The sequence below is a fragment of the Ornithodoros turicata genome, chromosome 3, assembly GCF_037126465.1.
Source record: "Ornithodoros turicata isolate Travis chromosome 3, ASM3712646v1, whole genome shotgun sequence".
Classification (NCBI taxonomy): domain Eukaryota; kingdom Metazoa; phylum Arthropoda; class Arachnida; order Ixodida; family Argasidae; genus Ornithodoros; species Ornithodoros turicata.
The window spans coordinates 93864976-93890779 of record NC_088203.1 but is presented as its reverse complement, the minus strand read 5'-3'; the positions used below and the strand labels follow the sequence as shown (position 1 = coordinate 93890779).

The following is a 25804-nucleotide window of genomic DNA, read 5'->3' as shown; positions in this document are numbered from 1 at the left end:
TCAAACCTTATACAATGCAAAATCTCAACGCATACCCGTTTGCCTTTCCACACGGCATGGCTATACGTCGCTGGCATACTCTTTCACGAATCACCTACAAACAAAGCACAAACAGTCTATAGTCTCTCCGGTACGTGTTTTCCCTGACAACGGAACTCCAGTGTCCCCGGCATACTTTACTTCCCGTCTGTTGTCTGACTAATACATGTCAGAGCCCTTACAACCAAAGAAAATAGCGCACAAAGCGTGCCTCACTTTACTGCCCTGTTTGTAGGGGAATTGCGTGGGACAATCCACGAAGAGACACGACAGCCGACGATGTGGGTTAAAGCGCGATCCGGCTAAGAACAAGGACAAACGCCGCTCTTAATAAAACATCTCATGAAACATTAACGAGGGCTGTGGAACCCGCTAGAGTATTCGACGTGGGCTTAAAGGTATACGAAGAGCGACATCAATACTGAAAGTTCTGTTCCGTGCCAGCGATGAGAACGGTCGCATTGGGACTGGGAGTAGGGCCCGATTATTAGAAAGTATGGCATCTTTTTTATGTAAACACACACACACACACACGGATTGATGATAGTTTTATGAATGATTATGTAGCTGTGTATCCTGCTGGCCGTTTGCTACGTGATAACTTTGAACTGCGCCAAGATTTTCTATGTAAGTACAGCACGTATACAATATCAATGACTGAAAGCGATTAGTTTTTGTTTCTTAGCATGTCCTGTAGCGTCGTTTTGTTGTCAATTTTGTAAGTGGTTAGGGTTACGCAGGGGAAAGCGACATAGGCCCGGTTTCACCAACGCAGGTCAACTTTGAACATGAGATCTAGGGTTGCTAAAACTTGAAGTTAACACTCAATTCATTTTACAAGCCTCAGTTGCTGACGTGATCAATATTGCCAATATCGGCGTTGGTGAAACCGAGCCATAGTGTTGGAGCTTCATCTCTCCACAGAACGCTTGAAATGAGCGGTTTCATACAAGGAGCCTGCTGACATCACCGTAACGTAGATGTTTAAATTCCGCCTATAACGGAGTGCACACACTCTTTAAACAGAATGCTCTTGGGCACGAACGCATCAATAAATCAATCAATAAATCAACTTTGCCACACAACACACAGAAGACGAACCATAGCGCTGGGTGAATAGCGTTCTCTCTCCTGATTTGTGGAAAGTGCGGGACGCGCGTATTTTTGGGACAACGAACACATCAGCAGAAGAGATGGAAAGTGTTCATGAAGTGTCACATGGTGTTCACCAGATGTCGCTGTTTCGTACTTATGTTGTACGTACGTATGGTGTGTATGAGAAGAAATGTACGAGAGAATGCGAAGAGAATGAGCGCGTGTCGCGTTAGCTGAATGAGACCCCGTGGTAAGGGGTCGCAAAGTAGATGCCAGCGTAGCGTAATTGGTTGAGGCACTCGACCGGCAATCGGGAGACGCGTGGTTCGACACCCGTCGGTGTGTGGCTTTTTCGACGATTGTCATATTTCAATTGACTTTTCTCGCAACGGCCTATGCGCATGCGCATGACCTTGAGGCGCCGGGCAGGGCTAGCTATCTTCGTCGTCACTAGATGGCGCGGTATGGGGACGACAGAAGCGGGGACCAGCGGGGAGACCGCACGGACGGCGCGAGCTCGTCGCTCCCCACTCCGAACCGGGTTTGGTCCTTTGTGCTGCCCACGTGGATTTTTTTTTTTTTTACGCGCGCCGAGCGTGTCTCGCTCGAGAGCCACTAGAATGTGACGCGTATGCGAAAAAGATCCATTGTTCATGTCCTATAGTCACTTTGAGACTTGTGTTGTGCTCGTCTGTTTGTGCGTTTCAGCCTCAGAACAGTTGCTTTCCGCAAATGCGCGCACGCCTTTCGTTTTCAATAAATCGAGGGAGTGTGTTATGCAGTAAGAGAGAGAGAGGTACATGATGACGATGATATGGGGGATGTCTTCCGCTCATTGAGCAGAATGCTACCCCATTGCTATTGGGAAAAAATGTGAGGATGGTGATGAGGATGATGCTGACGACGCCGACGGGGTCTTAGAGGGAGTCGATCAGGCCGGTAGTTTCAAGGAATTCGATAAAAGGTCACAAGACGGGCATCTGCTTTCGTTTGTCCCATGGTCCCAAAATGAGTCTGAGGTCAAGGGGTCGGCTGTCAATCCGCGCAGTGTCGTTTGCCAACAAGCGACGCTCCCTCCTGTAAGTGGCACATGCGATGATCATGGTCCGCGGTCGCTGGCACACCACACTCCGGGCACAGGGGGCTACTGGCACACCCTATCTTGTAACGGTAGTACGGCGTAAAGGCAACATTCAGCCGTAAGCGATGTAGGAGGGACTTAATGACGCGCGGTAACGATGACGGGAAGCGGCACGAGAATGTTGGGTCTACCATTCCCAGTATCGTACTGACAGGGACATTCCGACGCCATTGTTCGACGGATAAACAGGTAGCCCAGTCACGAAGAAGGGGCCGTCTATCCTCCATTGGGAGTACAACCGGGACGCACTTGCGCTGGTGGTGAGCGGCCGCTGCCGCAGCGTCGGCAAAGTGGTTCCCAGTGATTCCGCAATGACGCAGGAATCCATTGAAAAGCGATGGTGTGGTCGTGGGCAGTTATGGACTTCAGTAGGCGTAGAATATTTATCACAAGTGTGGCCAGTGAGTCGCGGAGACCTACGGTTTCCAGGCATCGAAGAGCTGACTTGGAGTCCGTACAGACTACCCATCGCCGTGGGTCGCGGTTGGCCGCATATTGTAAAAACAGAAGGATTCCGTACGAGCTGTACGGAATCCTTCTGTTTTTACAATATGCGGCCGAGGTCGAAGAGGTGCGATGGGACAACCGACAGTCCCGGGTGAGCGGTATCGAGGGTGTCACAACAGATGAGGATGACGAAGTTCTCGTTGAGGAGCCATCCGTGCGCGGTAAAGTTCTGCTTTGAGAGTGCTATATAGGACGCTTTTTTTTTATCTGCAAGAAATTCGCATAAAAAGGGGAGTTGCCTTACGACGCTTTTACTTTCGTCATTGGATTACTCGACGGGGGCTGTTACTACGAAACCGTATTTTTTTTCTAATTTAGGGGTCTAATTAACAGAGATATTTTACTCAACTTTTTAATTATTGACTTTAGGGAGCACATTGCAATTTCGATATTAAAGCCTGATGTCCACACGATGTGCTCGAGGCACTGATACAAAGGTAATAACAGCGCGCGCTACGGGCCTAAGTATTTCACCGCTGTCGTCTACTGTAAACCGCAAGTGGTCGGTAAAAGAGCGCCAGCGACTTTGATATCTCAGCCCTCACTAAAGGGCGAAACGCATTGGACGTTTTCTCAGCGTCAAAACGTCGCGCGTACGCCATGGTCTTGCACACGCGGCGAAGAAACGCCAGCGAGGCGACCACCCGAAACGCATGGGATGCGTACGGAGCGAGTGACGCACGCCACACTGTTGCTATATTCGTCGACCACAAATATGTGTTAGAACGTGCAGATGCTCTTCTTTCCTGTGGTTCCTGCGTTCCTTCATTCCAGATACCATTAAAATGTTCACGTAAATTTAGTGCGATGGATAATGTCTCAAACATTTATGCGAGCTGCTCATACGCCTCCTTGTCTGCCGCACGACGGCCATGGTTCTGTCTACTTCTCGGACAACGCGCCCAGACGCGCGCGAATATCTGTAGTCGACAGATTCCGGCGTACGCCCTCCGCGGGCGTTGAAAAACTGGTTTTTACAAGGTCACACGCACGCAGAGCGCGCGCGCGTCCTGAAAACGTCAGAAAAACGCTCCATGCGTTTAGCCCTTTAACGTCACAGAAAACTGTTTTACGCGATGTAGGGAACCCTTATCGTGGTATGTTTCACGATTTTTGTTTTGTATTTCTTTCTTGCATTCTTTCCTTCCTTTATCTGTTAATTAGTCCCTTAATTAGAAGAAAATACGGTTTCCTAGTAGCAGCCCCGTCGACTAACCCAACGTTAAAAGTAAAAGCGTCCTAAGGCAACTCCCCTTTTTTATGAAAATTTGTTGCAGCTTACAAAAACACCCTGTATATGTGGGGTTATTTCTAAAATACAACGGAATCTGTTTATTTTGAAGCAACGTAATTTTTTTGTCGGCTAACAAGCATCGTCCCACACAGGCCACCGTTTACCATCGTTGCATATCCTCTCACCGCAGCTAAGTTAAGCGCACTAATTGGTCCCAATGCGGTTTTGCGTTGTCACGACGTCAAGTGTCCTGATGAGTGCCGACATAGAAAAGATTTCGAAAAGGCAACCATGACGATTGTGGTTTCTACATACAGAATGTGTACTACCGCCGTGATGGCGTAGAGTTCTGCTGCCATCAGTCTGTTATTTTTTTAAGGTTCTTATTGCGCCCACTGACAAGAAGTTGCTGTCATTTTCAAGATCCTGTAGCACAGATATCAATAGCGAAGAATTCAGCGCAGTGACATTACTTTTAACTTCTGCCTCCCATAGCAGACAGTGCAATCATGCGCACATTTAATCTCATTCATGACATGTATAGTCCGTGGCCTGTAAAGTGTATAGTGTATATCTGTACTGACTTCTAGTAAGGTATAATTTCATTCAGAACGTGCATTTCGTACCTCTAAAGAGTAACTAACTAAGCATAACTAAGCATACTAACTTGAGCATAAGTTAACATAGCTAAAAATGAGCCGCTCTATAACCTTTGTTAATTAGTTCTTCATTATGGGACCTGTTCATGAAAAATGTAAATTCATGTATGCATACAAGAATAAAAGACTCTGAAAAACGAAATTGTCAACCGGCTACGACCAGGCCGTGTACCTCGACATCTAAAAATATATACAGGGTGTCCCACCGAAAAAGGGCCAGGGGCTAATGAAAAACAGAGTGATCTACACAAATGGAACCAACTGTACGTTCTTGGCCGTTGTGTGGTCTATCCAAAAATATATTTTTCATCGCCCCTCGTCAATTAATTAGCGGTAATTAATTTTCCAACTTTTTAATTATCGGTTTTAGCTCTCAGATGTCAATGAGGAAGTTGTAGCACATGTCGAAAAAGACGCAACTGAAGTGGTTCGAGATTGCTATGGCTTGTGGTTTAGTTTTTTCCCGGGTTTAAAAATTGGTTTCTGAAGCCGCGCGCACCACAGAGCGCTTCCCATAATTCGGCGCCCGCGCGCGACGATTGCAGTGCACTCTGACAGGTGTGCCGTGAAACAGGTGAAATATCTTCCTCTTGTGTGAAGTGGCCCAAGGATGGTCTCCAAGTGCTAATATCAAAGTCAATGTACGCCGGAGGGCGCTGGAATCGTCGCGCGTGGGTGCCGGATTGCCGGACTTTTAAGCTCGGGAAAAAACGAAACCACAAGCCATAGCGACCTCGAACCACTTCAGTTGTGTTTCTTTCGACATCTACTACGACCTCTTCATTGACATCTGAGAGCTAAAACCGATGATTAAAAAGTTGGAAAATTAATTACCGCTAATTAATTGACAAGGGGCGATAAAAAAAAATTTTGGATAGACCACACAACTGCCAAGCACGTACAGTTGGTTGCATTTGTGTAAAGCACTCCGGTTTTTTTAGCCCCTGGCCCTCTTTCGGTGGGACACCCTGTATATAGTCGTGCCTCGTTTTAATATGGACCCTGTTAATATGCACAACTCGGATTATGGACGATTTTTGCAACTACAAACCATATGTAGTTCATGTATTTTCGTCTCGTTATTATGTACGGTATCGGTACGGAGGGCAAGCCTCTCCCCACATTCTACAGAAGAACTTTTGAACGTAGCACCTTCTGTTGCGTACGGGGCTATGCCCTCTCCTTAGCAACCATCCATAAGAACTATATAAGAGGAAGGGGGGGGCGGTATTTGTAGACATGAAGAGTCTGGAAAATCTTGTATGACGTCACTGTTCCGAACACGTCCACAGGCAACTGACATGCAAGGATTTGTGCCTTTAGTTAAACATAGTGAAGTCGCTCGGCAGCTTACGAGAACAGAGGCGGCGTAGTTGTCAACGCAAGTTGTCACCACTGGCGTCGGCGATTTCAGCAACGCCGGCCGAGCCAACGGTTATGTCTGCTATGGTTCAAGCGGGACTGCAGACAAATTTTCAATTTTTTGAGAGCAATGAGCAGCAGGCTCTACGTGTTGCCGACGTTTTGCTGATGTGCAACGAACTATACCTTCAAGCAGACACTATAATTCGGGAATTTTTTCAATAATCCTTCATGACGGTTTTTGATGATTTCCTTGGTATTCGATAATATGGACTGTTTTGGTGGGGGACGAAAGTGTCCGTATTAACGAGGCACGATTGTATACGAGGGGTGTTCAAGTCAAACAGGGACTTTTCATTTTTTGCAAATGTAAAATGAACTTACAGGCCAGAAATTACACTGTTAAAACAGAACTTCACCTCATAGCACGCTCCTAGCCAACCATCATACCGAATGATATCATTCTGTGTCATGATTTGTTCAAAACAGGGGGGGGGGGGCGCCTATCTGGGACAAGGTAATCTGTCCCAGATAGGCGGCTCCTCCCATTTTCAACAAATCAATACACAGAATGATATCATTCGGAATGATGGTTGGCTAGGAGCGTGCTATGTGGTGAAGTTCTGTTTTAACAGTGTAGTTTTATTTTTCAACGTAATCTGCAGCTGCGCTAATGCACTTGTCCCAGCGTTTCACGAGGGCTTGGATGCCAGCAGTGTAGAAATCCTTACCGGCGCGTATAGCAGCCATGATCGGACCGCATTCTTGACCTCGTCGTCGCAGCTCAAGTGGCGGCCCCCAAGGAACGCCTTCAGTGGCCCGAAGAGATGGAAATCGCTGGGGGCGAGGTCTGGACTGTAAGGGGAATGTGGCAGCAACTCCCAGCCAAGTTCCTGTAAGGTGCGTGTCGTGAGATGCGCGGTACGCGGGCGTGCATTGTCCTGTAGGAGGAGGACTCCTTTGGTGATGAGGCCAGGCCGCTGTTGCTTCAGCGCCTTATGCACATCCCTGAGAATCTGGCAGTAATATGCACTATTGATCGCACTATGTGCACTGTTGATATCGAGATATCCGTCGGTCCTTGAGGATCAGGCGCTCCACAAGTTTGATGTTCTCAGGAACTCTGACACTGGGCTCTGAGCCACCCCCGGCCGGGATTGTCCTGTACTGATGTACGGCCGTCACGGAACCGTTTGCACCACCCAAACGCTTTGCCGCGGCTAAGTGTACCGTGGCTATACTGAGCCTGAAGTCTTCTGTGAATTTCAGATCACTTTACACCTTCATTCACGAGAAGCTTCATGACAATTCGCTGTTCGATGTGCGCGCTCACCTCGTTGTCGGCCACCTTGTCCAGCACGTGTCTTCTGCTTTGCACAAACTTTGGACCACCACGTGGTGAACGCGGAGGCCTGTCGCGTGTGAAAATGACGAAAAAGAAGTAGAGCGAGCCATTTGTACACTCAGGATACAGAAAGTCCCGGTTTGACTTGAACACCCCTCGTATATATACTAGTTAGTTGATGCCAAATGATGAAAAAAGAACCTGATATCAGCGCCCAAAGTGTAGTCGTTTTCCAGAGAGAGAGAGAGAAAAAAAACATGTGCCAGTTTTCTGGCCTGACGACAATCACGATGTGTTTCCTTCTTTATTAATTTCTAATTCACGCCGATATAAGTTAACGCGACCGGAAGCGTCTGCGAGAGACCTCGACAGCGACGCGTGCACGCGTTCGCCGCCCCACTTCGAAAATTCGCCACCGCGCCCATAATCGAGAACGAATTCTAATTTTTGCTGTATTCGTAGGTGAAGGAAAGGTCTCTGACATGTAAAAAATGAATTTTTTAGATGAACTTTAATTTTCATGGTGTTTTTGCAGTAACGTCCAAATGGGCCGGATTTTTCGGTACCACATACCCAATAAAGACAAATGCTATCAAGACAGTGCATGCACATTACACGAAATGTATACCAAAAGAAAGCGAACGCAATGGCTGTTGTTCTTTTGATGCTTCTGCGACGTACGAGCGGTCCGCACTGAGGAAAGCGTCAGAAAGGAAACATTTTAGCATTTGCTTGTAACTTTGCCTTTTTTTGAGAAAATAACTATACGTGACGCACAGCAACATGAAGTCGTCTACGTCTTTTCCACGTGCTAGACAACGCACACACACAAAAAAAACTTCGTACAATGTGTGGTCGTGATTGTGAGGCTGTACTTTAGAAGCTGGAAACAGGTTGCTATTTCATCACTTGGCATCAACTAACAAATATATCTTTCTTTCTTTCTTTTTTCTTTTTTTTTTTGCCGGAAGATCGTAGATGTCGAGGTACACGGCCTGGTCGAATTTTGGTGGAATTACCCGACTACCAAAAGTCTTCAATTTCGCCTTCCCTATTTTGCGCGAATCGGACACAAGACACATATTGGTGGCCACTAAGTTTAGCAAATTCTGAACTATAACATTCCTGGCTTGTTTGGTTTGCTCCGTGATGAGATCGCCCTAAAATCTATCGCCCTGAGATCTAAACTTTCAGGTGCGCTTTAAATTCAACAAATTCGGGCCCGCGAGCATCTGAAGGTGCGTCCCCGCTACGGCGATCGGCAAGACCGAACGGTATAGTGATGAAGCACCTTAAGCTTTCTACTTTATTTGTATCCGCTGCTCATATTTATTTTCCCACACATAACGTATATCGAAGTGGCTCTCCGCATCGGGAATAACAACCTCTCCGTGTTTTTAATCCGTGTATCCCATCTAATCTCCCGTCGTACGTTGTATATCTATTCTTGACGAAGCAGCACAATCGTACCCAACCACTTCTAGTCTCGACCATCGTTCAAGTAAGCTTCACATAAGCCATTCCGTGATTACAGTGTACGAATCGCCACTGTCATCACCATAGATCATTACATAGCGCTCAAATACACGCCGTACGGATCATCCAAGGAGACGAGAGCTAAGCCCGCGATCTACGCATTTCATCAGCAGCACATAAAGCGTGATGAGTATGGGATATAACCATTATAACGGAACCAACCAGCTCCATGCCACGCCGCGAGTCGTTAAAGCACCGTATTATATACCTTGAAGGAGAAACGCTCAATATTCTAGTGGAGTAATCTAAAGTGACTTAACACCTCAGCAGGGGTATGTGGTACGCATTCGCTCGATTACCTACGCCGACTGTCGAGAAGGTCCGTTCGTCTTGCTTGCCTTGATGTCGCTCGCCGACTATGATGCGAGTGGATGTGTATCATTAACATTTTCAGTGCAGGGGACGCTGCAATGACTGCATAGTTTACTGGACTTGCAAACGAGATGCGATAATGGATGTTTACCGCTTTATTCTATAGAGTCTTTCAGAGTTCACAGAGTGCGAGCGCGTTAGTCCAATAGGATTGCAAATCAATACTTTAGGGAAACTGAACCAGAAATGCATGTCTGCGCTATCGCGTGTTATTTGCATAGTTCTCTTTTTGAAAACTTTGGCGTTCTTACGAACTTGCTATGTTTTGAAGAGTAACAACAACCTACTGGTGATTTATCTATACTCGATACGTCGCACGTGTGATCATGCACTTACGTGGATGCAGTATTTTCATTTCATTTTTCATTTCATTTATTGGAAACATTTGTAGGAACCTGTACATCAGAGGGTGGCCAAAAAGCATTAAAGCAAAGTATTAAAGATTGCACACGTGGGCTCTCGATGCATTCAGTTTAACTTAGACAAATTTCAACTGAAGAGAAAGACTGCGACCAAACGGTATGTAATGCAACAGTTTGACCAAATAATTATGAACGTAAAATTTTTCCTTCTGGCACAATTTGCTGCCCGTTGTTTGAAAAGCACATGAATGAAACGTTGCTTGCGCCGGTATAACTGTATTTACGTCGATATGACTGTTACGTCAACGACAACAAATTTCAGTGCAGAACAGGACGCAATTTTTGTCAGCGAACGTCTTTCTTCCGAACCAGCAAAGCACTATCCCTAACCGAGTTAGCTCAGCGTATTCAGCAGGGCGCCTTAAATTGACATGACGCCACAAGCCACTCTACTTAAGCAGAGCATGTTCTGTCCACTTCCACTAAAGCGATAAAACGTAATTAGTAAGTCATAGACGTCGCCCGTTGCACATTTCATAAAGCGACGGGATCCCTTCTAGAGGAAAGCGCCATATGCGACGTCGAAAGCCGTCCCGGTCGAAAACGAAAGCAATGTCGCAAACGTCGCGCGTTCATTACGGCCGTCGCATCGTGCAAGGCGACATCGTGCAAGAGGCTTCTTCGTTGCCATTACGCATTCAGCGGCGAGGTTCGGCCGAACGAGGGAGGAGAACTTTTCGACGGCAAATTATCTCGTCCATTAGACGCTCCACACGTAGGCTTCGAAATCCTCGCTGCCTGCGTTCGACAGAGAAGACGGCGCTTTGCATTAGCGCTAGGACTAGAACCAGCAGATGAAGCCATTTGTTGGAGATGACTCTGCGTAAACGAGTGCACAACGAGCGACATAATCGTTGGAAGAAAAGCCTTCCTGGAGCTGATGGTCAGCAAGCTTTTCGCTCGCAGAGGTGTTTCCACAGGAAGGAGTTAGGTGTACGTTAGGGATGCCTTATGTGATTGCGCTTCCTTGGGTGGTCTGTTGTGGGGATACATGTATGTTGGTATGTGTAGGCAAGGCAGATGATTGTCGTTAAGTGAGCGCGGTGAGCTGCTTTGTGTCGAAATGCCTCGGGGTGGTATTCTGCTTGCAGAACAGACAGGGTTAGGGTTTAGTCACTCGTTTCTTTTCTCGACCTCTTTGACGCGCGAATTATTCCTCGCACATTTCGTGGCGCCTTATGCAGGATATAAGCAGTAATACATGAGTACAGTATAGTATACATGACATTCTCGGGTAAACACAAACAAGCCCACGCTACAGCTTCCGGTGCCAAGAAGACTTCCGGTCCGTCGGCAGTTAAGGACGCTCGGAACCAGCCGCCATGCAGAATTATCTTTGGCTCTCCTGATTTGTTGAAAATGGGAGGCCTTCTTGTGGCAATGCAAATTGCCACAAAAAAAAAAAAAAGCGTATGCGACCCTCTCTCTCCTCAAATCGGAAGCGATAACTGTATCAATCGGCACAGTGGTTGGCGCAGAGCCTGTTTGCTGTAAAACCGGATGTTGTTTTGGCACCAAATCGGAAGCGGTGAAAACGGCATGTATAGCGCAAGTTATGAAATAGCGTGTGCGCGCGAAACGAGTGGTGGAGAATCTGCAGACAACAGATGGTTAATATATGCACATAAAGAAAGCATCGAAACCAGAGATGGGACGAGTCCAGAATTTTCCGAATTCGAACCCAAGGAAGGTTCTACGAATGTTACGAATCTTGAATCCTTTCGAAAGAGTTTTAAAAGCCTGGGGAGCAACACTTCTACGGAAAAGTGTTTTGAGGCAGAATTTGGTACCTTTATTTGATGAAAAACAAACTAAATAATAGTTCACTTTCAGCAGAAAACATACCCATATACCTCTTAAATGCAATTTATTTAACACGTTGTTCGTCGACTACAACAACAACAAAAACAAATAAATTGATGATAATGAATGGGGAGATGCAGACTACAGGAAATACATAAGCTCTCGAGTGCGAATTATTTCCATAAAGCTAAGAAATAATCAAAGGTAAAACCATGCTGCTTTTAAACTTTTATTGAAAGAGTTCCTTCCTGAACTCTTTCAGTCCAGAGCAATGTAAACAAACAAACAAGAAAACACCAGCCGGCCAATCAGGCTTTCGGCGGACTCCGGAGGCGCCAATTTTAAAAGGAAACAAACAAACGTGGTTCGTGGATTCGAAAGATTCGATTCGCCGTTTTGCGTACTGGGATTCGGATTCCCGAATCTCGAATCCCTGCCTTGGATTCGAGGATTCCCGGATTCGGTTGGCCCATCCCTAATCGAAACCAAACGATGCATGGCAGAGCTAAACTACTTGGCCGCACAGCTCGCTGTGCGCCAACGATAGCCACGAATGATAGGCTTATCACTTCTGATTCGAAGGGAGTGGGGGCGAATGCATTTTTGTGTTCATTTTCACATATCCAACTTGGCACAAAAAAAGCGTACGCCCGCTATCGTTCGTCGCAATTATTGGCGCACAGAGTGCTATGCGGTGAAGTGCCGTTTTTAGAGTGTGCGTGGCACGTGGTCTCCAGGTTGTGCCGTTACGTCGTCGTAGAAACATGGTTTTGGTTTTCTCCTTCATTATTTTTCTTTTACTTTCTTTTTTTTCGTCCAGCAGCAAAAAACTCCGCCAGTTACACTCGTTCCCAACGTCAGAGGAGTGACAGCCCAACACGAGCAACTGACGACAGTGCGATAAAGCGACCTACGCGGAATCGTCGCTATCTCTCCCAGAACACGGGATACCACGTGACAGTTTCGTAGTGCACAGAGACGTTAATATCTAAGGACTGATTGCAGGAGAGTTACCGCATATTCCATTATTGACTCAAATGATGCAGATGACTAATGATGCAATGTACGGGTAGGCTCCTTCTCTTCAAGGAAGGTCTGCGAGAAAACCGATGAGCATCGGGTTCAAACTGGAGCGAACTGGGATATTCATCAATCATCACTGTATATATAATGTAATGCATTTATAAGACCTTGGCGTACCACGTGTTCAATGAGCACGAAGAATATCAGAAAAATAAGTGCTACATACAAGGAAACATAAAAGTACTATCTACACTTGGATTGTGGTAGCTGCTGCCAGTGGTTTCATTCCGTTTATCTTATCCATATTGTTCCGTCCATATCTTATTCATATCCATATCCTTTAGTTCCATTCCGCATATCTTACGACTGAATTTCACCTCATAACACGCTCCTATACCCTCAATCCGAATGACATCGTCCTCTCTCCTGATTCGCTCATGCTGCGAGGCATGCACCTTTTTGTGATAATTAACGTCACAGTAAATTGTCACAAAAGGCGTTCTCGTTCTATTTCAATAAACAAGGAGATAGACAACGGTATAGCATTCTGAATCATAGTTAGCCTGCACTGCTAGAACAGAACTTCGCCACACAGCACGCTCTTAGCAAACCATCATTCTGAACGATGTCATTCTGTGTCCTGACCTGATCTGTCCAAAATTGGAGGAGGCGCCTACCTGGGACACATTATGTGTGTCCCAGATAGGCGCCTCCCCCCCGTTTTGAACAAATCAGGACACAGACTGTTTTAGCAGCGTAGAGTGTGTAGTGCGAAACAACCATCAGCCCACCTACTTCACACCCTCAATATATTTTCGTCATCATCTCATCATCTTCGGGCGCGTTAAGTATCTGCTTCGGTGCGCATGGAACGTGCTCCTTTTTGGTAGTCGGGACATCTCCCTCTTGCGGAGTGTGGCGCTCCCGCGCTCCTACCCACAGGTCGGAGTGCTCCCCACGCTCTCCACCCTCTTCTCCGGTTGTACACACCTGCACCTTAATTAATCTTTTCAAGGCTGCAGACAGCCCGATCGGAAGACTACTTTACCGGAAAAGAACATTCGGCGGCACCCAGAGACCTAGAGGGGGTTTGCACACGCAACGCTCTCTCGGCTTAAAAACCGTTTAGTAGAGGCTCCGGAGCGCGCTCTGCAGATCCGCTATACTTAACGCGCCCATCTTCTTCAGCTACAGTCGTGACGACGGCCACAGCTGTGAGGCCCACAACGGCAAGCTGCCTCCACCACCACAACAGCCTGTTTTACGAGTGTGGGTCGTCTTATGCCGCGAAGTTCTGAGTGCGCCTCATTCGTACATAATTGATCCATTTTCGGTTACCATCCTAGTAACATTTTTCCATTCACCAACAAAACAATAAGGCATCCGTACGAAAAACAGATTGCCACAATGCCTTCTGAAGTGCACCACGTCGTAAACGCGTCGTGTTTTGTGTCTGTGTGCCGTTATTTACGATTCACATAAAGCGAGCCTCGTTGTAGAGAAATCCCGCTCGAGATCAGTTTCCCAAATATGCTCCCAAATCGGGGCGCGACACACGAGGCTGTCCTTTCTGCATAATGAGTTCCGTAACTTCAGCGATAACTTGCCAAGAAAGATTCTCTTCTGCTGTCCTCCCTGCGCATATTTTATCACCCAAACTCCCGTAAAAAAGTTTGAGACCTCGCGTGAAGCAACCGGTGAAGTCCGTTACAGAGTTTTGCCGCGCACTATATCCCGTAATAAGGAAATGAGCTCGGCTCTCACGGTCACATGTCCTTGTATCTCACTCCCACTTTTCTTCTTTTTTTTATCCCCGCAGGGACTGTAACCGCGTGAGGCACGACTTGGTGGAAGGAAATACTGACCTGGGAACGGAACTTGCAGGTAAGAGATGTATCACACGGAAGACTCACTCTCGAAATACCGGCAACCATGGTATATACATGCCTGCTTTGTTACATCGTGTCTTCTGCCCGCGTTCAGATATCCAGTTTTCTTAGTTGCGTTTTAGAGACAACTTATCGCGTTATGGAAAAGCAACTCAAGGATGTTCCAGGTTTTTGCGCACTCTAGTAATAGCTATGCCGCAATAAATAGCTTTGAGAAACGCTGTACTAGAACGGTGAAGTCGGCCTTCTGGTTTCTGGTGGACTATCATCGTTCTCAATCTATTTCTGCAATACTGCTACTGGTTTGTGTACCAGAGCGCGGGTACTGGCCTGGGTTATACACAAAAGGTCTAAGTTAAGCACAACCTCGTACTGTTTTCTATATTGATGTAATGTGCTAATGGAATTAAGAACCATAGAAAAACTAAGGGCTGAAACTCAGTCGAAAGGATTTCAGAAGCCTATAGCTGTCGCTGCTTTGAGTTGTCGCACGTGTCGTCCTTCTTGAGAATATGTTGCCCAAGCTCAGGCTTATATTTCTTCATGCATCTCTGCCACGAGCTCACCTGCGTTTGTGCTGCCTTATCTATTTGTAGCATAGGCATTAGATTAGATGTTATATATATATATATATATATATATATATAAACAGCTACATGCTATATGTACACAACTATATATGCATAACACAGCTCACATGGGCGTTCGCAGCATAAAAATACGTAACAAAATACAAAGCTTTCGTGAGAGACAACTGGTACATATAGCCACGAATTCGAGAACATCGAGCATCGATATTTTTTATCAAATACCGATGACTTTTTTAATTCGTACAAACGTTGTCCGATACACGAACATTTAACGTGGCGATACCAGATAAGTGAACCGGTGTAGACTTCTTGAACACGTAATCCTGAGGACAACGGCATTCGTTTCGTTTTATTTCAGAGCTCGTACAGAGCCTTCGTTATATATAGGAAAGCAAAGTAGCCGAAGCTCCTTGGCTGCGCGTAGAACATGTGTTTAGAAGTCCCAAACGTCGCCACACCAGCACTGGACAGCTGTTTCGGCCTTCTTGGGACATCATCAGCAGTGCGCAGGTTCCACGTGACCTTCTGACGCAACCCACTCCAACGTTGCCCACCTGCGCACTGCTGCTGATGGCCCAAGAAGGCCGAAGAGCAGCTGTCCAGTGCTGGTGTGGCGACGTTTCGGACTTATCTGCACGCGAGTAGGAAGGGATGAAGGGAAACAGAGCTTCACCGCACGACGCGCCAACCATCATCGGGAGCAATGTCGTTCTCTCACCCGATCTATTGAAAACGGGACCAGCTCCCGTGGCATAGTGGTTAGGATGATCGCTTTCCACGCAGAGACTGGGAGATGACACGCGTTCGAATCCTGCCTGTCACCGGCTGTGCTGTCTGAGGTTTACCCTGGGTTTTCTGAAGACTTTCCAGACGAATGTTGGCACAGTTCCCCCTGAAGTCGGCCCACGACGCATACTAGCCCCCCTGTCCCCCACTCCTTCCTGCTGTCCTCTCTCCATCTGTCCACGTCTGTACGCCGCTCATAGCCACAGTTGCTTCGCGGCGCTAACACGGAATTTAAAAAAATTAAAACGGGAGGTGTGCGCCCTCTTGTGAAACTTACGCACTTATAAATAAATGTTAATTGACACACACAAAAAAAGGCGTGCGCACCGTCTTTCCACGATCAGGAGTGATAGCGGTATCATTCAGGCCTTCACCGTGTTCTGTGTACACCCGGTGACCCGGGTGTATCGAATCTGGGCACCGGCTGTGCTGTCGGGTTGTTTTCTTAAGACAAATATCGGCACAGTTCCTTGCGAAGTCGGCCCAGGACGCACGATCCCCCCCCCCCCCTGCGATAGTTGTGACGTTGCCCGCCTGAGCGTGGCAGACTATGGCCGTCACCACCTCTGCGTACATCTAATTTCAAACTGTCATTCACTTTGAAATTCTCATTCAAATTGTCATTCACTTCATTGTCTTCTTCTCCATTTTCAGCGTTCGATCAGCCAGCCATGATTACGTTCAAGGACCCCATGATGATCAAGCCCCATCTGAACGGCAACGGAGCAGTCGTGGTTCCTCAACACGCGCACACCAAATTACGGATTCCGTCGCCATCGTAAACACCACCATTGAATGTGCACCCGCATCACGTGACGCGTGGCCCTGACGTCATGTGAAACGTCACAAACACCCACAAATCCTATGCGCCAACAGCTGCTCAACGTGCCGACTTTAAAACATGCCTTGTTCTACATTATGGATGGAGGTCACAGTGTGTGCTTCATGCGACGTGCAGCGGGTCTTTTTTTCGAGTGTGAAAAAAAAAGAGCCGTGTTTGTGAAGGAGAAAGAAAGAGAGAGAGAAAAAAAAAACTGCTGTCAAGTGCCATGTGTGGTTATGAACCCAGAAATATATAGAAGGGAAATGATAATTATGCCAGTGAAGAAACAGACTCTCTACTGGAACTCTGGGGTTTCACAGCTGTCGTTCTATTTGCAATTTGCAATCTGTGTACTTATGGACCGCAAATACCGTATTTTGCTTATACTAGTCCGCGCCCTCACACAGAGTGTCACACAGAGAGAAGTTTCCTTTCGGGGGAAAAATATCTGTGTAATGTGTGATGAGGACAAGATGTTATTGTACATTTCGCACTTATTGTACAGTGAAGAGAGTGCACCTGAGATGACATCTTTTATTCGTAGCCAAAAGGTGTGAATGTTGCGTCCTTTTTAACGACAGGGTACGTGCAGGCGATGAGCCGATACACATAAGGCACACTTAATTCACATAAAGAGTTCATATTCTTGGCTGAGTGCTTTCATTTGGGTTATCTGCGTATTTAAAGGCGTGTGCTATGGAGCTGAATGAAGTGATAAGACACAATGTTCGAAGACGATTACGTAAATTTATGTGAATCTCTTTTGTGACGGTTCCAGACAGACTTCCTGCGTCGTGGCTATAGTCGAGGCTAATCAGAATAAATGCTCTCGCGGTGAAGTCCAGAATGGGATGGCTGAGGTGTATTTAGCCGAAGTGGGACCAAATAAAGGAAAATGATGTAATATCTGTTCGATATATCCCCCAATGTCAACGCCCGTAAAAGCTGCATCACGCCTCAAGTTGCTTGGATAGTGGAGCACACGCCTATATACTACGTAACTCAGAAATGGGCAATTTCGATTATTCGACCTTGCTAGAGGTTGAAAACGACGAAGGAAGCCCCCTCCATTGGACAGATTCATGGTTCAGCAACAGAAAACTCCGGAGCCGCAACAAAAAGTTATTTCCTCGATCAATGCGTAAATGGCGTCTGCACTGTGAGACCTCGTCCCTAGAGTTCTGTGTTTGAGGCATTTACTTTTGCGCAAATTTCAAAGACGTTTATCGGTATCTGTCATTTAATATAATGTTGTTTGGGACTCCATCGCTATTTAACTTTACCTGAAACGAATAAGCACTCAATATGGTTGCTTAGGAATACGTCGTACACGCGTATAACGTGCATTTCCAAACGAATAAGGTCAGAAGTTATTTCCGCACCATGGGGTAAGAATTGCGAGAACTCCAAAGGTCATAGGTACTGTTTTAAATCAAATAATATTCATTTCCTATATGCTATCATGAGAAAGACTAAGCAAACTTGCGCTTAATACGGCCAACACTAATAGATTTGTCCTCCCTGATACGTCTGGGGACCACTGGATTCTATTATTTAAACAAAAAGAGATGTTTCATCTCCATTACTAACGTTCACAAGGGCAACAACAGTAATACAGGAGAGACGTCTGCGAATAGCGAAACGTTATACACCACGAAATATTAAAATAAAATAATTAAAATAAAATCTGACTCCAGGGTCGGGGATTTCAGAATTATGGGACCGCTTCTCTTTGCGCTGTGTGCCTCCAAACACTCCCGGTAACGGAGTACTGGCATTTTAAAGAAACCTTTTCCGGGCAAACCACATCGAAATTCGGAATTTTTAACGATAAATCAATCGAACAATTAATAATAAATAAATAGATAATGAATAAATAACAAAATTTCAAACAACAAACAACAAATATACATATATCGCGCGATAGCTACGCGTCGCTTTGGAGCGAATGTCGGAAATGTAGAACCGTGCTTACGACCTTGAATGCCATGTAACATCGTCTATGTTCGAATAAACCAGAGGCATACACATTCCGCCGAGCATTAAACTGCAGAAGGAAGCCCTGTCTACGTCTCAATCTGCCATAGGCGTAGTACAAACGATGTTTGCTACGATATACGTATTACGAGGCAGTTTATGAGCTACGAGCCAGTGAGTGATCGAGTGAATCGTTCGGAAAAAGGATTCCTTTTTTTTTTTAATAAAGCGCGCATTATATGTGTGTTTTCGGTGCCGCAAGATGGTGATGTGTGCCACTCGCTGTCCGACCATTGTTGCTTGTGTTCTTTTGTGGGACTGAAAGACTATTCACGCGAATCTGTGACCCGTCATCGAGTGACACCTGTGGCTTTTCAATGGACGTCGTTCACTGACGCCCCCAATTGTGAATAAAGAAATCATTCCTTTTTCATTCCGGCGTCTTATTTACATTCAGAAAGTGCGCAAAGGATTTACAGTGGTCGTACACCATCCATGCTTGCCTCTCCAGACAGGCACGCACGACAGCGCACCCCCACCACGACCCCGCCATTAGACTACGACCCCATTATGTGTTTATGCACTTGTTATGTCACTATGTTACATATTCCACCCAGGTTGAATCCTCTCGACTAACCTTATACGACAAAAATTCCTGTAGGAGATAGACGAAATATTGCTGTCTGTGTTGATTTTAGCTATATTGCTCTAGCACTTAATCGGACTATAATTCTCCGTCTAAAGTGTATTCATTGTGCGAGTGATCATTACATCGGACGCCGTGTCTCTCTCCTTCCTGCTGTTAATCGCTCCATCTGTCCACGCGAGTACGACGCTCATAGCCACAGTTGCTTCGAGGCGCTAACAAGAACAAAAAAAAAAGAGTGAACGAGGTGCGAAACGCAGTGTTTTGCGGTACTATACGATTTTAAACATGTATAGGCAACCTCATGGGGCCTGGACGCCTGAGTAAGACCTGCCTGTAGCCTGAGTAAGACCGCAAAAATATCATGGCGGACAACAACAAGAACACATAAATGGATGATGGTGAATGGGGAAATTCGTCACATGAGGTGCGGCCCACTACCTCAAGGCACAATAGACCTCGACCCGAGAAACGTCATCATATCGTTGGTAGATAGACTGAAAACAAAACAAATCCGAAGGAGAGGGATGGCTTCCACGAATGGGCACCTGTTCGCTACCTCCTATTGAAAGAAAAGTAGGACCGAAGGTCGCATCCCTTTCAAAGACCATCGTAATCCCCTCAAGGCCGTGGCTTTCGGGCGCGACCTTGTTCGGTCCTATCTTCGAGCGTAGTTCAACTCCACCAAATTGGTGGCGCTGTCGAACACTATGACGTCATTTGTTTACAAACAGGGAGAGGTATAGTGACGACAATACGCTATCCAAGTAACCAGGCGCTCTGCGCATATCTCCTCTCCGTGTTACTCCACTCGGGAAGCCCCATTGGCTACGGCGGCGCCCTCCCTCTTCCCTCTCACTGCCTCCTCTCATGCGCAGAGACGCACTTGCCAGCGTATTTAGAGAGGGTAAATGGATTCATAGATGACAACATGAGCAATTTCATCCAGGAGACCAAAACTTGCTATTCTTTCGTACGATAGAGTCCCACACAAGTGCAATGTAGACATCATTGGAGGACCCAGGACATGCACACCGGTGGTGGGAAGCTCCTGGACAAAGCTGGGCAGCTGACTTAACCGATCAGTGTGTCGAACGACAGAAACTACAGGACATACATTATCCTGCGCTGCGCATGAAGATGGACGCTGCCTTCTCAGCGCTTGTAAGCTTCGTAGGGAGCTGTGCAACGAACGCATCCAGACGACTATTGCATAGACTTAGGTAGGCTAACTCCTCTAATTGGCCGAATGTCAGGGGCTGTTGCCGGCTGAGTTGTCTGGGGTTTTTCCTGGGTTTTCCTCAGACGCTGTAAGACATATGTCAGCACAGTTCCCTTGAAGTCGGCCCTGGGCACACATTCCCCCCAGAGCGTTTGTCGTGACGTTGCCCACCTCTGTGAGGAAGACAGCGGCGAGCTCCTTCAGCACTACCACCACCACCACCACCACAGAACATATATTGCTGTCTTGCAGACTATCATCAGCATCGACAGCACCTCCATCAGGCAGCAATGGCCCGACTCGACAGCGGACTTTTTGAAGCGACGAAGGTCTTGGGTGCAAACATCGCGAAGAATCCACCTGTACATCTCCAAGCTCTGCAAGCTTTTGTACGTTTTTTTTAAAGACACTAAGTTAGTGAATTTACTGTGACCATGAATGTGACTCCTGTAATTCCCGTATCCAGCACTTTATTTCGTTCATTCCTTTATTTATTTCCTCTCCTCCACCAATAATGAGAGCTGCAGTTGCCCACCCTCTTTATAAGCGCCACATTTTTCTGTTTTGTGTTAATCCGCCAGCACTATGATGTTGTTAGCTCCTGCACCGTTCCAAGTTTCTGCCAGCCGTGCTCTTATTTAGCGAACGGCACTGCAGACGCGCAGAACACTCTCACTAACTTCTCTATCGATCGCACCAGTGCGAGCGTACGAACGCCTCCTTTACTTCTCCGTATCCTATCTACCTACCTACAGCGGAATCCCTACGAGAAGCAAGCAGAAAGAAATGGTTTGCTTTTCGCCGACTAACTAAGAGAAACGAGTCCAATCGAAGAAATACCAATTACGAGAGCGGATATTGCAAATTGCGCGTGCGAAGTCAGCTCCTAATGCCTTCGGCTTCACACGCTTTCGCACACCGTAACGTCCGCCATAAGCTAACAACGATGATGATGAACAGGGAAATACGCCACATGAGCTGCGGCCCACTACCCCAAGACACGATGGACGGAATGAGATGCGACATGATGATGACACGATGAACACACACATGCCATCAAATATGCGAAAGCCTCTGGATTTACACACAGTGCGTTATACTCACGTTTTAGTATATCGTATGCTGACGCCTTTGCTTACGTAAGGGTTAAGGGCGTACGTAAGCGCACGTGGTGTTTCTGCGCAATGCGCACAGCTGTCTTTATGTTCTGCGCGTGCGCAGAACCTTCAACGCTATTCCTTACGTACGCAAAGGCGCTAGCGTACGATTTACTAAAACTCGCTCAGCCATGCGGCAAGACAGGGACATTACTCTCGGAAACAGGAAGCAGAATAAGGGAGACCCAGGCCCGCACCACCAAAGGTATCGCCGGCCTGGACCTCGTAGAGAAAGGAAAAGCTAAGAACAGAAAAAAGAAGCCTTACGTGGGGTTAGTCGAAAGAAATGTAGTAGTAGAATGCACGCCCTAGTTAGTAGAATGTACAAGACAGGAACAGAAGGCACTAGACATGGACAGGCACCAACTTCCAACTAAGTAACCTGAAGAAGTGCAGTCTCGTGCACGAAAGTTTCGTTACCATGTGTAAATAAATAAGTTGCTCCTACCGTTTAATATCACTCTAAGTTTTATTAGCGAGGCTGATTAGCTATGGCTGATTCTTACCAACGCGCCGAAACCATTTCGTTACTTAAAACTCTCTATTAGTGAATTTTATTATATCGTACCATAACAGAAAAGTGAGTTTTACTATATCGTGCGCTATCGCCTTTGTGTACGCAAGGGATAGCGTTGGTGGTACTGCGCACTACGCGAAGCTCTCTTTCTGTTACGGGCGTTACAACGCTATCCCTTACGTACGCTATCGCGTTTGCGTACGTAAGGGATTGCGTTGATGGTTCTGCGCATGCCCGTAACAGAAAGAGAGCTTCGCGCAGTGCGTAGAACCACCAACGCTATCCCTTGCGTACGCAATCGCCTTTGCATGCGATGTACTAAAACAGTCTAATATGTGAGACAGCACCCCTTGAACAAAACGGTGACCGAATTTCCAATTCACACAGAACTTCCAGGTTTGGCCCGGGACAAAATTTTGACGCGGCACCACTCTACCCATGCGTAATGCACGCAAACAACCCGACCTACCAAATGTATGATGAAACGTTCGCCAGAAAACGACACGAGATGCAGAGGGGATTGAGCAAAGCCGTTGCCCTTGAAAGCACACGAAACGAAAGACCGTGTTTGAGCGCGGTATCGAGTAATGCTTGGTGCTTCCACTTTGCGTAAACTCTTAACCTATTGGATCGGCTCTCAAGCGTCTCATGAAACTGTACGAAAAGATTGCAGGGGCAGGAATACTCGTTCGTTATCCAAACAAGATTTGTTTCTCGACAGCAAGATTCCGTTACGGCCTCGTTATGTGTCATGTACCTGTTATATCATATATACTTATCATATATACTTAGGTTACACCTTATACCTAGCTTGGATCTGATATCCTGGCGAGTCTTCCCGGCTAACCACAATTTACAAAACAGTATGTTGGAAATATTATTTGATGTATCGATTTTATATAGAGGGTGTCCACCGTAACTCTAGAAGTAATTACTTAAACTGTCGCAGGGGGGACAGATTGGTGCGACAGCTTTTTCCCACCGCCGCGTACATAGGAACATGAAAACAGGAGCGCTTCTACTTGAGTGCCGAAAAATGACCACCAGAGTACCTTATTTCCAGGCCCTTTTCTCGCGCTATATCTGCCTCAATTGTTGTTCTGAAAACGGTAACGTTACCAGTGGCCCCAAGGGATCCGGTGTTCTCATTGGGTCAATTTTCTATCGTTGATAATTAAAAAGTTAATTAACGAAAGTTAATTAATGCATCGTCACAGAAGCTTGCCTGAGCCATCTTAAGGTGGGCCTTTAGGCGTAGAGTACATTGCCATTGGTTAAAACTGGGAAAAAGTGATTTTTCTATTTTTAAAAATACTTGGAGTTACGGTGGACACCCTGCATACATCTTTTTTTCTGGTACCTAATGAGATTACAACTCCCGTTTGAGGCATCTATATTTTGTGAGCGATCAGAAAAAGTGAATGAAATACGGCACTCTTTTTTCCTTTCTTTTTTTCATCCTTTGAACGCTGTAGGAAAGTGTCTAACACCCACACTGAAAATCTATCCTCATTAAAAGAAATCCTTGAAATGCACCTGCAAGGACACACGTCACGCAAATTGCACGAGTCCTCCTAGGGTTACACGATAAAAAAAAAAGACGTATATTAGGAATCCCATGGAGGCTGAACGCTGTCGCACCCCCTTTCAAGCTGTTCAAAGCGTCGTACCGAACCGGAATTAACCGTTATTTTTAGCTGAAACTGAACCGTAATTACTAGCGCCATCTTGCTGCTGAACCGGAACCGATCTAAAAACTTCGGTTACCGGTTCGGGTTGGTGTGTACCGCCTGTTATCTATCCCATCGTCTGGTGGCGACATCCGTTTTATGTGACGTAATACTCGGGATCTGGCGGCCCATTCAGTAGCGCGGAACATACATGGCCAAGGGTGAAGGAAGTTTACTCTCGCCGCCACTTATACAAGAAACATGTTTTGTCATTCCTACCTTCGAAAGTTTGCAGCAGCAGTGCATTGTAACAATATCATCGTGGAACATTAGAAACGTAGCCAAAGAACCACTATGTTCAATAAGGCTGCACTGCAATGCTGCTGCAAGTGTCCCGCGATTCGCCTGTCACAGCAGTTCAGTCCTTCCAATTGCAACTTGAAAGTGCCCTGGCGCGGCGTACTTCTATAGTTTCGATTTTAGAGGCGTAGACGCTAGCCGAAGTTGTAAAAGTCTGTTAGAACGCAGATGCTAAGAAGGCGAAAGGAAGCACACGGAGGTAAATGCAAGTTTCAGTGAGTGAAGTGCCTCCAACAATATATATATATGTTAGTGCATCAACCCAGTGACGTCGAAGAAGGCAAGCCTTGAGACTTCGGTGGGGCGTTGGAAGATTCATTTGAGCAATAGTGACTAGTTTATTCGCCATATGAAGATGTGACATAAAAAATTACAGAAACTAGGTGTGGCTCTAACATCCTTTGTCCTGATGTCCTTGTTCAGATGCCATCCTGACATCTGAAGTGTAAGGTGCCAACACATATTTCATGCTCTACTCAGTAGTCACACCAGCGTTCCGCTTCCAGATGACGTGTTATCGTTATCATCTAGGCATATAGTTTTATCTTTATTTTTTCGCAATTTAAATCATATCCAGCTGGTCGAAAAACAGAAATATATGCATAAAAAACGTACCTAGGAGATCTTTTATCATTTTTAGTGGCTACCTATAAATTTCTAGCTTATTAGAATCTCGAACCGGTTCACAACCCCTGAACCGGTTAATCGAACCCACATATGTGAACTCCGGAGCTGAACCGGAACCCAACATGTATGGCCGAACCCGAAAAAAAAACGAAATACGTTTCGGCTCGACGCTCTGAAGCTGTTCACAACCACGTGAAAATTATCCTGCACTAACAGACGAGAGAGTTTCCGCGCAATTTTTATGCTTGTACGTGTTGTCGCTACACAGGTGGACAAGGAGGTTGAGCTGAAACGTTACCTCGCGTTCTTGAGGAACTTTCATCATATTGCAGCTACACGAATACCAGTGCGTTCACCTGTCTCATAATGTTTCCACTTGTACGAATAAGGTAGAGAAGGGAAAGGCTCTTACCATAGCACTGCGGTGCAACCATACTCCAGCACGTAGCAACAGTTCAAACACAGCACTGCACCCACACACTAAGCGCAGTCAACATGCACTTTGTTACAAACTCGCTGACACCAGAAAACACTATAACGTTCAGAAACAGCACGATTTAAAAAACGGCCACTTCTGACAAAGTCCTTCACCATGCTCTTGTGACTCGCGCGTTTCAAAAGTCGCAACCGCACGTTGCGTCTTATCTGCTGCGTAGGAGGATATGGGACGCGCGCCAATCACTGCAATGTAGCCTCGCGCTAGCCGTTCGATTAAACGTGACGAAGCATTTCTGCCACGTGGCGATAGCGACCACTATCCGTTATCTAGTCGCTGCGCCGCTGCAGGATAGCTGACGTCACGGATGCCACGTGTATGCCCGCAGTGATAAGTTTAATGCGTTAGCCTTAGAAATGTCAAGATTAAAAAAGCCTGTGTGTCCGTGTATGAGATAGTGAAGCCTCACCGAGGCAGAGGTATTAGCTGGACATGCAAAGGGGATATGAGAGGGTAAATGGAAATCGAGGCAACTGATTTGAAGTTGAAGTAGTCGAAGGTAATTA

At 46.3% G+C, this 25804-nt stretch overlaps 1 protein-coding gene and 1 long non-coding RNA gene across 3 annotated transcripts in view; one reads left to right on the top strand and one right to left on the bottom strand.

Moving 5' to 3' along the window:
* The window catches only part of LOC135388851 (hemicentin-1-like), a 381823-nt gene extending 362787 nt beyond the window's left edge, over window positions 1–19036 (top strand). For both annotated transcript variants that reach the window (XM_064618697.1, XM_064618696.1), the window contains exons 11-12: window positions 14358–14422; window positions 16458–19036. In XM_064618697.1, coding sequence (XP_064474767.1) covers window positions 14358–14422; window positions 16458–16585 — 193 coding nt within the window. In that variant the 3' untranslated portion in view covers window positions 16586–19036. The remainder of the gene's footprint in view (window positions 1–14357; window positions 14423–16457) is intronic.
* The window catches only part of LOC135388853 (uncharacterized), a 203483-nt gene extending 178216 nt beyond the window's left edge, over window positions 1–25267 (bottom strand). Inside the window, exon 1 of the long non-coding RNA XR_010421522.1 lies at window positions 25215–25267. This is a non-coding gene — a long non-coding RNA (uncharacterized LOC135388853). The remainder of the gene's footprint in view (window positions 1–25214) is intronic.
* Window positions 25268–25804: the final 537 nt, after the last annotated feature.